The sequence below is a fragment of the Stegodyphus dumicola genome, chromosome 2 (genome assembly GCF_044657685.1).
Source record: "Stegodyphus dumicola isolate Sdum_Otavi_A_Nest chromosome 2, ASM4465768v1".
Classification (NCBI taxonomy): domain Eukaryota; kingdom Metazoa; phylum Arthropoda; class Arachnida; order Araneae; family Eresidae; genus Stegodyphus; species Stegodyphus dumicola.
In genome coordinates this window covers 258,336,857-258,351,548 of record NC_140769.1, presented here as the reverse complement: position 1 = coordinate 258,351,548, position 14,692 = coordinate 258,336,857, and the positions used below count along the sequence as shown (strand labels likewise).

At 34.8% G+C, this 14,692-nt stretch overlaps 1 protein-coding gene across 1 annotated transcript in view; it reads right to left on the bottom strand.

Annotated features, from left to right (window-relative positions):
* Positions 1-14,692, bottom strand: part of LOC118201209 (acid-sensing ion channel 2-like) — a 68,965-nt gene that overhangs the window by 37,487 nt on the left and 16,786 nt on the right. The window contains exons 5-7 of the mRNA XM_035373265.2: positions 12,925-13,049; positions 10,779-10,894; positions 5,132-5,292 (exon numbers count right to left, since the gene is read on the bottom strand). Coding sequence (XP_035229156.1) covers positions 5,132-5,292; positions 10,779-10,894; positions 12,925-13,049 — 402 coding nt within the window. The remainder of the gene's footprint in view (positions 1-5,131; positions 5,293-10,778; positions 10,895-12,924; positions 13,050-14,692) is intronic.

The following is a 14,692-nucleotide window of genomic DNA, read 5'->3' as shown; positions in this document are numbered from 1 at the left end:
TGAAAAATCTGCATAAATGTATGTATATTTCTCGTATTGTGATAAAACAACGGTACATAGAGTCATCGAATTTTGAATAACGTAATCCTCCAACGAATATGAGCATGTGGAAGACCAAATTTGAAATTTGAAATTTGTTTTATGATCGATTTCCTATTTTTTAAAACTTTGACGAATTTTTGAGTAACAAACTCAAGGATTTCAAAGCGAGCAATGGCAACGTTGTGCAGAAAAAACATTTTTATCTCCAGCGCGTGAGTCTCTGTATCGGAAATTCTAAAGATATGCTCGTTTTAAAACTATTTTTCGATATTGCTGTTGCACTGGATCTTATGGTTTAAGTGCGAGGAACATGATATTTAATAAAGAAAGGTAACACACAAAATGTTAAAAAATGCCCCTTTGGACGTAATTTAAAATCTGAAACATTTCAGTTTTTTTTTTTTTTTTTTTTTTTTTTTTGCTAGGATAAGTTGGAAATATTATATTTCTTTGTATATCTCTTGAATGAATGCCACTGAATGGCAGAAATATCTGAGATGATAATTTCTGAGCAAATCTTTTTGCAAGCATATTTTAAAATGTTCATTGTAGTTCATAGATGGCAGCATTGATCATAAGCTAAAATTAAGACATGCTTTCACTACAATGACGAATTTTTTTAAAGGTAAGTAGTAGGTACATAAATAGTATTAATAACGCTACAAACAATAAATTTTGGGGAAAAAAAGATTCCTAATTAAATACTCATAGACATGTAACAACAATTTTGTATAAAATATTTTTTACAAATTAATGAAAACAATGAATCTGTAATCAAATAATCATTCCAAGTTTTTAGATATGATAAGTTTTTAATTCCTTGCACGAAGTATTGTAATAGCGAAAAGTATTGAAAATCTGTATTTCAAAGAAAATACCCATTTTGACCGCTTTTAATTCCATTTGAACGATTATTTTGCGTTACATCTGAACGTAAGGACAGAAAGAACTCTTTTTCCCAAAATGGATTGTGAAATGGATTTAAAATGAATTCAGGAGAGATTATTTTTCGTGATATCTGTACGTTCGCGTTACGTGCTACGTATGTATCTAGCATAACTCAAAAATGAGTAACCTTAGAACGTTGAAATTTTGTATATGGAACTGCTATAACATGTAGATATGCACCTCCCCATTTCGGTTGCAATCGGCCTCACCTAAAGTATATAAATATATATGTATAGATATAAAAGTAGCAAGACAACATGATTTAGAGAGACATTAATGGTTTTTACAACAGTTCTTTTATAATTCTTAGTGCGCTAAAATTTATTAATTTTTTCTAACCCCTTTTTAATTTAAATATGTCTCGACTTGTAATTTTAACATTTAGTTTTTACTACTTTATTATTGTTTCTAGATGTTGCATGATTTTACTTTTTTGCTAAGGAACTATAGAGTCAAATGAATTTTTTAGCATAAGCCTTTAAATGTTCCTCTTACTTCTATGTATATACAAGTTTATGTATATACTTCTTGTATATATACAGGGTGTTTATAAAGTCCCGGACCCATTTTGATGTTTAATAACTCATAAAATAACGAAGATATAAACACACCTATGGCATTTATTGATGGAATAACTTATATATTTTCCTTTTCAGGTTTGGATACTTTACTTTTGTAAACATCGTTTGCGCGTGTGGTTAATTTCAGATAATTTCATTTTTCAGTCTAAATATCTGTGCTTTTCTAAATATCGTCTGCTTATTAATTGAATTTTTCTCTCTTTTGTTTTTGGCATCTTTCTGGCATTGTTATTCTCCATAATGTGCGCATATGAGGATCTGAAAACCCCCATGAATACCGTGAGGCACAAAGGGATTCCCCAAAGGTTAATGTGTGGTGTAGACTAACGCACGACCGAGTCATTGGGCCTTTCTTTTTTTTACAGCAAAGACGGTCTCATCAGTCGTATACTTAGACATGTTGGAAAACTTCGTATTTCCACAACTAGAAGAGCTTCAGCCACATGTCTTTTTGCAACAAGATGGTGCACCACCTCATTGGGGTACTATCGTTCGTAGTTCTTTGAATCACCATTTTACAGGAAGATGGATTGGGCGAAGAGGTCCAATTCCTTGGCCACCCAGATCACCTGATATAACACCGCTGGACTTTTTCCTTTAAGGATTTCTAAAGGACAACGTTTGCAGGAGGAGAGTGTCGAACATCGATGACCTAAAAGCCAGAATTACAACCGCAATAGCCTCTGTGGATGCCGACATGCTTGCCGGTAACCGGCGTGAAATTGAATATCGACTTGATATTCTCCGTGCGACGAAGGCGGTACACGTGGAAGTTCATTAGCGGTCACGAAAATTCACGACTCATTAATCACGAATCACGACTCATTAAGGTCACGAAACTTTTTGAGTCTATCTAACCATTTATGTTATTAATTTTAATCTATCTTTATTATTTTATGAGTTATTAAACATCAAAATGGGTCCGGGACTTTATAAACACCCTGTATATCCACTGTGTTACGCGGCTCGATGTGCTAAGATTTTTTATTCTTATATGTTGTTAAATTGTGCATTTTTTTTGCTTACGGTGATCGAGTTATATTGTTCTTATGTTCCGGTTAATGTTTTTATGCCTTTAGTTAATTTGCATGCAATAGTTGCAGAATTATCAACAATTTAAAATTTGTTTAAATTCCACTAAGCCTAACAAAGCCGCCATTTGTTTACATCTGAAACTTAGCAGCATAGCGAATTAAGTCAGTTTCTGCACCATCTTCAGGGTGTTTTTGCCGAGTGGAGCCAAAAGTTTTGTGCGCCGAATAATCTGTCTTTGTACCTAATTTTAATTAATTTAGACTCTAATTTTAATTGCATAAAATAATTTTTAACGATTTTTAACTCTATTTGTGTTTTAGGTTTTTCTGGATTTTATAGTTTTTAATGAACATGTTTTGAGCTTTCTATATATTTTTTCCATGCCGCCAAGTGAGAACTGAATTGATTCAATTCTAATGAAATTCGGGGAAATGAGTCTAAATGCAACGCAGCAAAAATGTGCATAATTTACTTTTTACTTTTAAAAACGTGCCGTACAAGGAAGTCGTGATGTCCACATCAGATTTTTTTTATATAGTTTTTCTTTTTTTAATTGCTACGACTATTTCAGGCGTCTGGCCAGGCGTGCGGCAATTACTGTAAATGTTCAGCTGACTAGAAATTTCTTTAATGCTTGATCAGTAGCGAAAATTCAGAGCAGCAGCAATAATACTTAGAGCGCTGAAGACATGAGTAAGACTTAACTGCAAAATAAATAACCACACAAAAAGATTACCACTACTTTTATCTAGTCAGAGAATGCAAGGATATCGCAATATGCGCCATTCCCGTATTAATCAAAAATAGTACAGAAGGTAGAATCTATGTTCTCACACATACACATAAAATAAAAAAATTAAAATTAAAAAACATAAAAAAATCTATTTTTGAACTCAATGGTGGAATCAACAGAAGTTGTACTGTAGAAGAAAATTAAGTTATTATCATGAAATCGTGTTTTATACAGGAAGCAGGATGTCATTAGAAAAGCAATTCTAAGAGGGAAAAAGCATTCTATAAATAATTTGAAATTTTAAGAATAGTCCATGCATTATTTTAAATACAAATTGTTGTGCAAATTAAAAGGAATATCCCTCGACAAATAATGAAATTAGGGATTCCTAACCCACTTCTTGCATCGACGATTTTTAAAAGAAAGATGTTCTTTATCTATTCCCATGCATTTTTCTTTATAATGTGGTGTATATAACATAATTGTGATATATATAACTGGAGAGAAATATCCTGAAAGAAACATTTCGATTAAGAATATGAATAAAGGTTAGGAAAAAAACTTTTATTAGTTTTTTTTTTTTTTTTTTGTAAGCTTTTGAATTATTTTTAGTTTTGCAAAAATAAATAACTCTCCAGAAAGAAACCACAGATTCTAACTGCACAAAACTTCTGTAATGATGCAATTATTTTCAATATTTAATGCAGTTTATTTAATAAAACTGCTTAATTTAATTCTTAAATAACCTCGTTCAAAATTGTTCACCCACTTTCCTGTTTTCTGGTTTAAATTTAAGTTTTTCGTATTTCCCTGAATGTGTTTTCCTGTGTTCTTTAGTTTTACTTTCTTATTTTTAATTTATTTGTAAAAAATTTATGAACTTTTTTAAAAATATTATTTATTTAAAAAATATATTGTAATTTTAATGTATTTTTCCATTATATTTATTTTATATATTTTTCCTTTCTGTATAAATCAATAAACTTAAATATATTGCAATTAATATTTTAATTTTCTAAGAGTTATTTTAATTTCAAACATGCTTTACTGTCCATTCTTTTCCCACGTACTGTTCCCTATATCAGAATGAGTTTTTAATACTGCGCTGAATGTAAATGAGATAAAAAAAAGTATTTAAAGGAAGATTTCGCGTACTTTAGGAAAAGAGTTTAGGAATCCTTAGTGGAGCATGTTTGCTTTCAGGCTACTTCGTTGTTTAAGCTAACTACACTCGGCCGTACTGTACGTAGCTGTTGATATATCCGGTTAATTTAGTTAAGGGCCAACTACGTTAGTTAATTATACATAGGTTCAGCTAAGTTCAATTTAGCTTAGCATTAGATTAATCTCTTCTTTTCTTATCTTGAGTTGAAGTCCAAGTGGAGGCTTTTCTGTAAGCCCGAGAAAAGGGCCCTCTTTAGTTTGAGATAATCAAGGGTGAGTTTAATCCTTCTCTGGACTTTTCATTTACACACATGGACTCAGCGATAAATCGCTAGACAATTTAACAAAGTTTCTACTACGTTAAGCATAGACAAAGTAGTTAGAATCATTACAGTATAAACAATTTATTGTTAATTTATTAACCAACTTTTTGTAGTCAATGAGATCTTGACTTCGCCGACCAACTACTGGTGCATATTTGACTGTTTCCTTCCCCCTAATTGACTAGATCATCATTAATCTCCTTTAAAATTTCAGCTATCCACACGGGACCAATACCGATCCCGTTACATGACTTTGAATTCAACAATTCACAGAAAAGAAATACTTTTATATAACAAGAATCTACCTGAGTTACATAAAGATTGTATATCTTCCCTCCTTCCAGCGTCAAGCCTTCCTTCATAGGGTTTCCAATAGCAAAGGCATCATGTGCATACACATATGCCTGTACGAAGTCATCGTATGTTAAATAGTCTTCAGGATGTAAATCTACCCATACTGAATAACCTGCAAAATAAATAAGAATTTAAATTAAAATACACATTTTCACTACAGACATGCCGGGGACCACACAGAGAGGGGAAATGTATGAGTTGGAGTCTTCGAGTTGTTATGCGGTATGAGATGGTATGCGCTGACATTGCAGTAGCCAATAACTTGTTCAATAATGCCTCCACCTGACATTATAAAAACCATAATTTCACGGCCTTTCTCAGACGATTTTAGCTACCTACAATGTATCTGTTATCAAGGTCTCTGTTATGTGCTAATAACAAAGTAAAAATGTATTAACATACAAATAAAGTGAACATTGGAAACATTGTTTAAGAAAAGAACCCACTTTTGGAGTGTCCAGTGTAAATCTAACTATTAAATGAATAAGCTAAGTAAGTAAATTCAAACCTCAAACATTTATTAAGGGGACTCATATACCTTAAACCCATAAAATCTTCGAATATGTAATTGTTGCAAGAATTGGGATAACTTATTTATTTTAAAAGCAATTACTTCCAACTTTTCAAAGCTGACTATACAATATAGCTGCTTTCTGAAATAGTAATCAGAAAGTTTGTGTTGCCACAAATATTTTTTTAATTTAATCCGCTTTGTGACAAAATTTTTCGTTATGTTTCCAACTTGCGCGCACAGTTTAAAACATTTTGTTGACTAATTTAATTCCATATTTAATATATAGCTTTTATAATATTTTCAAACTACTGTGAACCATATTTTCATATTAAATTTTTATTTTATTTGGAGTTGAGTTTATAAAATGTATTTTATTAAAAAAATTTGTAATGTTTTCACGCATGAAATGTTTTAACATTAATATATTCATCAGATTTTTGGTTCAGTTAGAAAATAGTGCCCATATAAAGAATTCCAACAAATTTGAAGTATGTACCATTACCCATTTTTAAAATCATGCGCGTAAGGTGGAAACATGACGAAAAATTTCGACACAAAGCGGATTAAATTGCAAAACTATTTGTGGCAACACAAACTTTCTGGTTACTAGATCCCAAAGCAACTATGTTATGTAGTCAGCTGTAAAAAGTTGGAAGTAATTGCTTTTAAAATAAATAAAATATCCCAATTCTTGCAACTATCACATATTAGAAGATAATAAGGGGTTTAAGGTGTATGAGCCCCTTTAAGTGAGTATACTATAAATTTGGAGTTACATAACTGGTTTCATATAAATCAGGCAGCAGGACTAAAATTTAGCACCGAAAAAATCTGCAAAAAAAAATGTACCTTTTTACTTCTTATATAAATTTGAATTAATCAGTAGGCCCACCTAAAAGGGGATAAGGTTTTTCATTTAAAATCATTACATGAAACTCAAAAGGCTTAAAAACTATAAGGCAATCAATTTTCTGGTGAAACACAATAAAGACTGGTGGATACCGGGACACGCAAAAATACTGCTTTACGACAATTACTAGTTTTCAATTCAATTCAGTTCATTTCATTTCTCCTACAAAATAAATACATAAATAAATAAAAATACTGTAAAGTAAAACCTTTAATTAAAACCGGCTGTCACCAGAATGAAATAAATAAAAGCACCATTAGAATATTAAATACGCATTTCGAACATTAATCTGAACAAAATAACATAAGCATGTTTTTAGTTATTTCTTGTATGAAATTTCATGAAAAAATGGTCTTTCCTTATCAGGTAAAATAACAAAAGTTTAGCGGGAGGTGAAAGACCTGATTATTAGAGGTCCTCTGATTTTTCGGGAAGAACAGAAGTTTCATGGCTGCGGAGGATGCAGTTGGTTTGCGGTTCCAATAAATGTTCTTTTCTTTCTCTTTCTTGTGTTGTCCTCGATCCGTTGCAATACTTTTCTTTTCAAATGTTTTACGCCGGCAATTTTCATCATATGTGTATCGCTCCAAAGCCATTTATGGTTTTTCATTAGGCTGATCAATTTTCGCAAAAGTTGGTGTTACTTTTCAAAGTTTCGAAATGTTTTGAATGTAATCGTATCAGTGAGAGCTGTGTTGTTCTAAATTATCGCAATCTCGAGGGCATACCTTCAAACAAAAATATCTGTAATTTCCTTTCGATTGGTTGAGGGGATTGGGCCGGTAGGGGTTCATATAGCGGGGAAATTCTTTTATGATCACGCTGCATTTTACAATACTGGCCATTAAAATTGCAACACCATGAATGCAAAAAAGCATGCAAAAAAGATATTTATTGTACGTAAAACAGTATGGCATGAAGACAAAATGATTAAATTTGTAAACTGTTTGGAGGCTTACAGGAGTGCGAAATTAATAGAAACAGCTGGCACCCCCGGCAAATCAAATGGCACGTGCCTGCTTAGGCATGGAGTCGAATTGAGCTGAGATGACAGAAACGGGCAACCTGTTGCTTCAAATCTATGCCACACTCCATCAACCGTATTAGCTGGAGGCGGTGCAGACCAGGGCAGTAATTGAATACGCTGTGTATCGAGGAATTACAGAACACGAAGTGCAAATATGTGGTCTTGCATTATCTTTTTGGAAGGTGGCGTTTGGCAGGCCTCGAAGATAGGGTACAGCCGCTGGATATAAGATGTCAGAAATATATTGATCTGCGTTCAAATTACCGTAGATCCGAACTAGAGATGTCCGTGTCGTGTACCCAGTGGGCAGCTCAAACCATCGCACCAGATGCAGGGTGCCTATGCAGATATCGAATGCAAGCAGGCGACGAGCGATCTCCTCGCAACCTGCAGATACGTATACGGCCATCAGAATACTGCACGTAGAACCCGGACTCGTCTGAAAAGGCGTCATTGTGCCACTCCTGTATCCAGCTTTGTCGTTCGGCGCACCAGAGCCGTCGTCTCTCTCTATGCTGCATTATCAAGGGAAGGCGACGCAATGATCGCCGTGCTAACAGTCCGCGTTGCTGCAAACGTCGACGCACCATACCAGCGGATACTGGGCGTGCTGAGAACATGCCCATTTATTGACTTATGGTCCGTGATGTGGTTGTACAGTTTTACAGGGCTGACCTCACAATATGTCTGTCCTCTCGGGCGTTAGTCATGGGAGGGCCTTGAGCCGTTCAGTGTGACTTTCAGCAACCCATTTATTCCATATTCGCATGACTGAGATTGCCTGTCGACCGGGCTGTATCACGGAATGATAATCCACACTCTCGATAGACAAAGATCCTGCCTCTATCGGATTCCAACACTTGCTGGTAATCATTTCGTTTTCTTATTTGAGGCATAACACGATATTTTGAGTAATATCCGACTTTGCAAAGCGCTTTCCGAATGAGAAATCCACTACACAAGTTTTCTTTATGTAGTGCTTCAGATGTCGTTTCTGCCTCCTGCGTCGTCTAAATGTGCTGAAACACTAATCATTTGCATATCCCAACCTCTTCTTCCTTTCATGTGATTTTGATGCTCGTTAGGTCATTCCTTCGTGGATTTGCAATTTTAATGGCCGGCAGTGTAGTTTATGGTTTCTTTGTGTGACGCTCCACGAATTACATCTGACCGGTTGGTTTTGGGTTTATGGCCAAGCCTCGAGAGCTACTGCCTAAAGTACCTTCGTGTACGATTTTCTAAAAGAAACTCGCTCTTATACACGCTACGCATGGGGAAAGTCACGAAAACGCCCATCAGCCGACCCGTTCACGGGATTCGAACATCGGACTGAATTGTCAGAGTTGAGCGACTTTACCGCTCAGCTGCTGGTTGGCCTTACATCTGAAACGAATTAATCAGAATGAGCGGTATTGTAATTTTAGTGAATTTGAAATTATTAGGTCTATAAGAGATGATTTGTTTTTATATTATTCTAAATTGCGAATAATTACTTTAAATATTAAATAACTATTCAGAGTACTTACGACAAATAACTATAATCTTGTAATCTGGAAAAATCATTCTTGGGCATGCTTCATTATTATTAATGAAAGAATATTATTGTTTTCTAATTACTATTCTTACACATGATGATATTTTTAATTCTATAAATAAAAGGACTTATATTTAATTCTTATTAACTAAAAATTCCCAAATTACTTAAAGACGTAATTCGATTAGGTTATCCTATTTGAATTGTCACTTCTCTCAAATTATCACTGTATTGATCATTTCCAAATATCATCATAATTTATAAATTTTTATATGTTTATTTATTCAATGATTCTGAACCACTGAGACGTGGCACTTTTGGGAGCCACGGTATTTTTGAAGGGTGCAGCCAAATTTTACGAATGCATACAAAAGAAATTATTCTGTAAGTACCTATATATAATTATAAAGGCAAGTTTTACAGGAAATTGTCTACGTCTCAATTGAAACGGCAACCCTGTGCCACGGCAGCTTCACCCCATTGGCTAGTACAGTTACGCAAGCAACCAATAAACTATCGACGACAAACAGACACTTAAGCCGCATACAATAAAGATATTTATTTATTTCATTTTATTTGTTTTTCATCGTTGCCGGTGAATATTTCCGAATCCTATTATATAGAGATGTTAAATGCACGTGCTCTTGTATTTTTAATTTTTCCAGCTAAGCTTTCTCATAATATTCGTCACGCGCTGCACTGCACGGGAAATAAAACAATTTACAGTTATGCAAGCAACCAATAAACTAACGGCGACAAACACTTAAGCCGCTTATATATATATAGATATGCGAAATTTCAAAAAGGCCCCAGTGTATAAATTCACGCATATTTGAGGAAAGTTTGAATTAAAAATTGTAATTTTTACAGGTATGCCTAAAAATAAATCTGTATTAAGGTAATGGTAAAGTTTTTACAGTTTAATTAAGAAAGTTCTTCGAAAAATTTATAAAAAAAATACTAAATATAAATTTTGAAAACAAATCAGAAAATAGCTGGGAATTTTAGCTGAACTGAACCTAAATTTTGAATTGTGAAAGAAGGAATCAAGTAAGTGTAATAAAAAAGAGATATTAATAAGCGTATAGCAAATTCAATAACATTGAGAATAAATTTTTGAGAGCTAATTTTTTAAACATTGCTCGTGCACTTTTTATAAAACTTGGCACTTTGCATTATTTGAATCATAGAATCGAAATATGGGAAAAACGTAGTTAACGGCATTTCAGAAAAAGTTCTATTTTGTTTCCGAATACCTATGTTAGAACAATAATATATATAAATCTAATATATACTCTAAGTAGCGCTTTTGTGACATTAAAAATGCAAGCTTAATTTCGCCGATCGGCACATAGAACGAGAGATACAGAACCGACCCATTTTTTGTGCAATGTGTACATACAAAATAATGTTTTTTGGATGCATTTCTAAAATTTGGCGGCAAACTAAAGTGCCGCTGCATAGTAGCTGAGAGTTCCTACTGTAAGATCTGTATATAATTATGAGTTTTAGACTTTCTGACAGAAGTATTTTATGATTGCAAAGTTCAAGATATTAAGTTTGAAGTGGAATATAATATCTGAAAAGTGTAATTATCTTTTACAAATACTTACCAGCCGTAATGGGTGCCTTATAACTTTCAGCCTCTGGTTGACCCCAGAAAGATTCAAAGGCGTAACAGTTGTTTGGTTTCCCCAAACTGTCGGTTGGTTGAACAAAGACGTAATTCCTAAAGGTATAAAAGTAAATTCGGTAACATGGAAGGAATTAAATGTTAAGATGATATTTTATATGCCATTTGGTAAGACGAATATGTGATTAAATTCTTATCTTTCTCAACTCTTCTCTCAACTTTCGAATTTTAACATAACAGCTTAATTAAAAATATCTTTTGATATATAAAAAAATTAATATCTTGTAGATTATGTGAAATTTTCGTTTCATATTGGCTTCAAAGTTCGGGTTCGATCGAGAGAAGAACAACATACAGGGGTTGGACAAAAATATGGAAACACCTTTAAAAAAACATGTTTCTTTGCTTAATATGGTGTAGGAAACCCGTTGGCATCCAAAACAGCTTGCAGTCTTCTAGGAATGGATAAATACAGTTCCTGTATGTTTGCCAAGGGGATATTATACCATTCTTCCTGCAAAACGGTGGCAAGTTCAGATAACGATGTTGGCCGTCGATAACAAGAACGCACTTCCGTTCCAATGTAGACCACAAAGGTTCGATAATATTCAGGTCTGGTGACTGTGGTGGCCAGGGAAGGTGGAACAACTCATCCTCGTGCTCAGAAAACCAGTCCTGGACAATGTGAGCTGTGTGAACAGGGGCTTTGTCGTCTTGGAAGACACCCTCACCATCGGGGAACAAAGTTTGTACCATGGGATGAACTTGATCGGCCAAAATGTTCACATAAGTCTTGGAAGTCATGTGCCCTGACACAGTTATCATGGGGCTAGCAGAGAACCACGATATGGCTGCCCAAACCATAACAGAACCCCCGCCATGTTTCACTCTTGGCAACAAGCAGTCTGTATTATAGGCTTGAGATGGCGTTTTCCAGACGTAAACTCGGCCAGAAGTGGGAAACAATGTGAAAGAAGACTCATCAGAGCATATTACTCGCTTCCACTGCTCTATAGTCCAGGCTTTATGACTTAAACACCACCTTTTCCTGTTATGGGCATTAGCATCACTGATGAGTGGCTTCTCAATTGCAGCACGGCCAGCAATTCCCTGTTTATGAAGCTCCCTTCTAATTGTTTTGGTACTCACATTGTTCGGTAACACAACATTCATTTCAGCAGTAACTTTTGCATTTGTGGTCTTATTTTTCGTCACAATTGCCCTTAATGATCGTCTGTCACGATCACTCAGGACACACTTTCATCCGCGCTGTGATTTAGCAGATGATGTTTTTCCGCTTTTCAAATATGCGGAATAAATCTTCGATACAGTACCTCTTGAAACACTAAACACCTCGGCTACCTTGCTTACGGAAGTAAAGCACCTACCATACGTGCTCCAACAATTTGACCACATTCGAAGTCAGTTAACTCTGACATAATGCAATGACAACCTCACATAACAGTACTCCGACAACAACTGAACAGTTTAGCACATTTACGAAGTTGTATAGGTGGCGTCAGTGGTCAAAAACGCCAGCGCCACCTACATATTTTATTAAAATCAATCTTTCTTTTCAAACATGCATTTCACAAGGTGTTTCCATATTTTTGTCCATCCACTGTAGTTTCTCATGTGGCACGTAATGCAGTGTTCCCAGGGGCTTTCCCCAGAGCGACTGAGTCACGCGGACTCGTTCTTAGCTTGAACCTTGACCATAAATGACCCTATAAAATTTCTCCCCTTGACCATAAATGACCCTATAAAATTTCTCCCCTTGACCATAAATGACCCTATAAAATTTCTCCCTTGATCCTATAAAATTTCTCCGACCTCAGTGGGTCCAACCCCGTTGGGGAGCTCTTATTTTGGCCTTATAGTTAGAGACGGAAAGCCTCTCTGAAACAGCACATAAAAATAGTTAACTAAAAACGATCAAAATATCTTAAGCAAATCCAAACAAATTCCTTGATTTCAAAACAATTAAATTCAAGTTAATCTAAGCCAGCATTAACAAAATCGTAATTAAACTTTTATAATATACAGAGCATGCGTAATAAAACTGAAAAATTAATTGTTTTAGTTTAAATAGAATGATGTATACACATGTAAAAGGATTAACTTACTTGCAAGCTTGAGTTCCGTTTAACTTAACTTTACAGTATTTTATAAGATCATTCTGACGCTGCCCCACGTTTTTCAATAATTTCAAGTCTGGTACGAAGTTAATAATGCGCCACGTAATTGGTCTCTAAAAATGCAAGAATCTTCTTAAATTCCTAAATAATGAGGTTAATTAGTAAAATAAAGTATTATAACTCAATATAGAACAAGAACAAATTCCATTGGCGGGATTCCATAACTTCCACCAGTGGCTTTATAGTTATAAATCGTACTAACTGTGTAAGGATCCTAAGTTTTACTAACATTTATTTTATTTTAAAACTGTACTATCATTTCTTATTTTCTACTTCCGGCTAGAATTAAATGCTTTAACTTGTTTATGCAAATTGTCTTGCTAACGCCCAAGTACTTAAGTTGAGGCTTTTTGCCAAGCGAGAGAGAGAGAAGGAGTTTTAGGAAGCAATCCGCTTGCCACTGTAGTTTTACGAGTTTTCACTCGGTTGCTGGTTGCCTTTAAGGCCAGAGGTTTAGCCCTCTTGATATTTGCAAACGTATCGTAGTTTCAGCAGCTCGACGTACTACATATGTACCCCCTTTTAAATAAAGGCCAGTCTTAGAGCTAAGCATTTGTATACTAATTCAAAGTTAGCTTTTAGTTAGAGTTTTACTTAGTAGTTCTTACGTTCAGACCACAAGTGGTTGGTCTCTGTATTCCGAAGTTCGGAAGTGCCTGTACAGTATTGAAAATAAGAGATTTCGTATACCCTTCCTGCTCATGTTGTCTACTTCACACCTTCTGGAACATAGCTTGAGTAAGCTCCCTGTTCCTATTCAGGATCATTCATGTTTCCAAAGCAAATCAAGAGAAACACAAGTCCTGACAACTGGTCGTATAAAATTTGATCTCGAACACCCCTATTATTCCTCTAGCACGGCAGAATACCAGTGTCTGAACAAACAGCCAATGCATGAACAGTTGAATGAACAGTTGGATTGCCTACCTTCTGCGCCTCGATCAAGGACGAAAGATGAGAACTTAGGCATGTGAATAGCGTTACCACCTCGGCTGTCAAAATCCGGGAGAAGAAAAAAGTTTTTTTTTTTTCGTATTTTTTGAGCTGCAGGAGGAAGCACACTCTCGCAAATACCTGTACATTTTGCTCTACCACAAGAATTTTTTTTTTTTTTTTTGCCAAAGAAGAATCTGGAAATAGAGCGCTATAACAATTTGTTTGTGCAATAATGGTTATTAAAACTATGATGGTGCTTAATCCTATGATAGACTGAAGTAATTTCAATTGCTGATATATTGTCCTGTTCTTCTGAAGATTTCTTCATGAAAAAGTTCGAAAACCGATTGCGATGAATCCCTATTCAATATTAACGTCTGGTGTTTCTTGCTTTGGGAATGTACAGTTAAAGCTCTAACATTCTCGTACTGTTTTCCGACGAACTTTACGTTCTCCGTTAAAGTTGTCTCTCTTCATTCATCAAATTGAGTTAACCACTTGTCTTGAAACGACGTCGAATATTTTGTCTCCGTTTGTGGCACTTGTTTACTTGCAGAATCAGAATATTTTTTTCACTAGATATTATTATGAAAACATTTAAATAATTCCAAAATATGCACTTGTTTGTGGATAGCTAGCTAATTGGACCAAGGAAGGGTTCATTTACGAGGCACTTAGGCTTGGAGCCTTTATCCCCACACTATCAAAGATTAGTATTATCATCAAAAAGAGGGTTCGGCAAAGAGGTAAAGATTTGGTG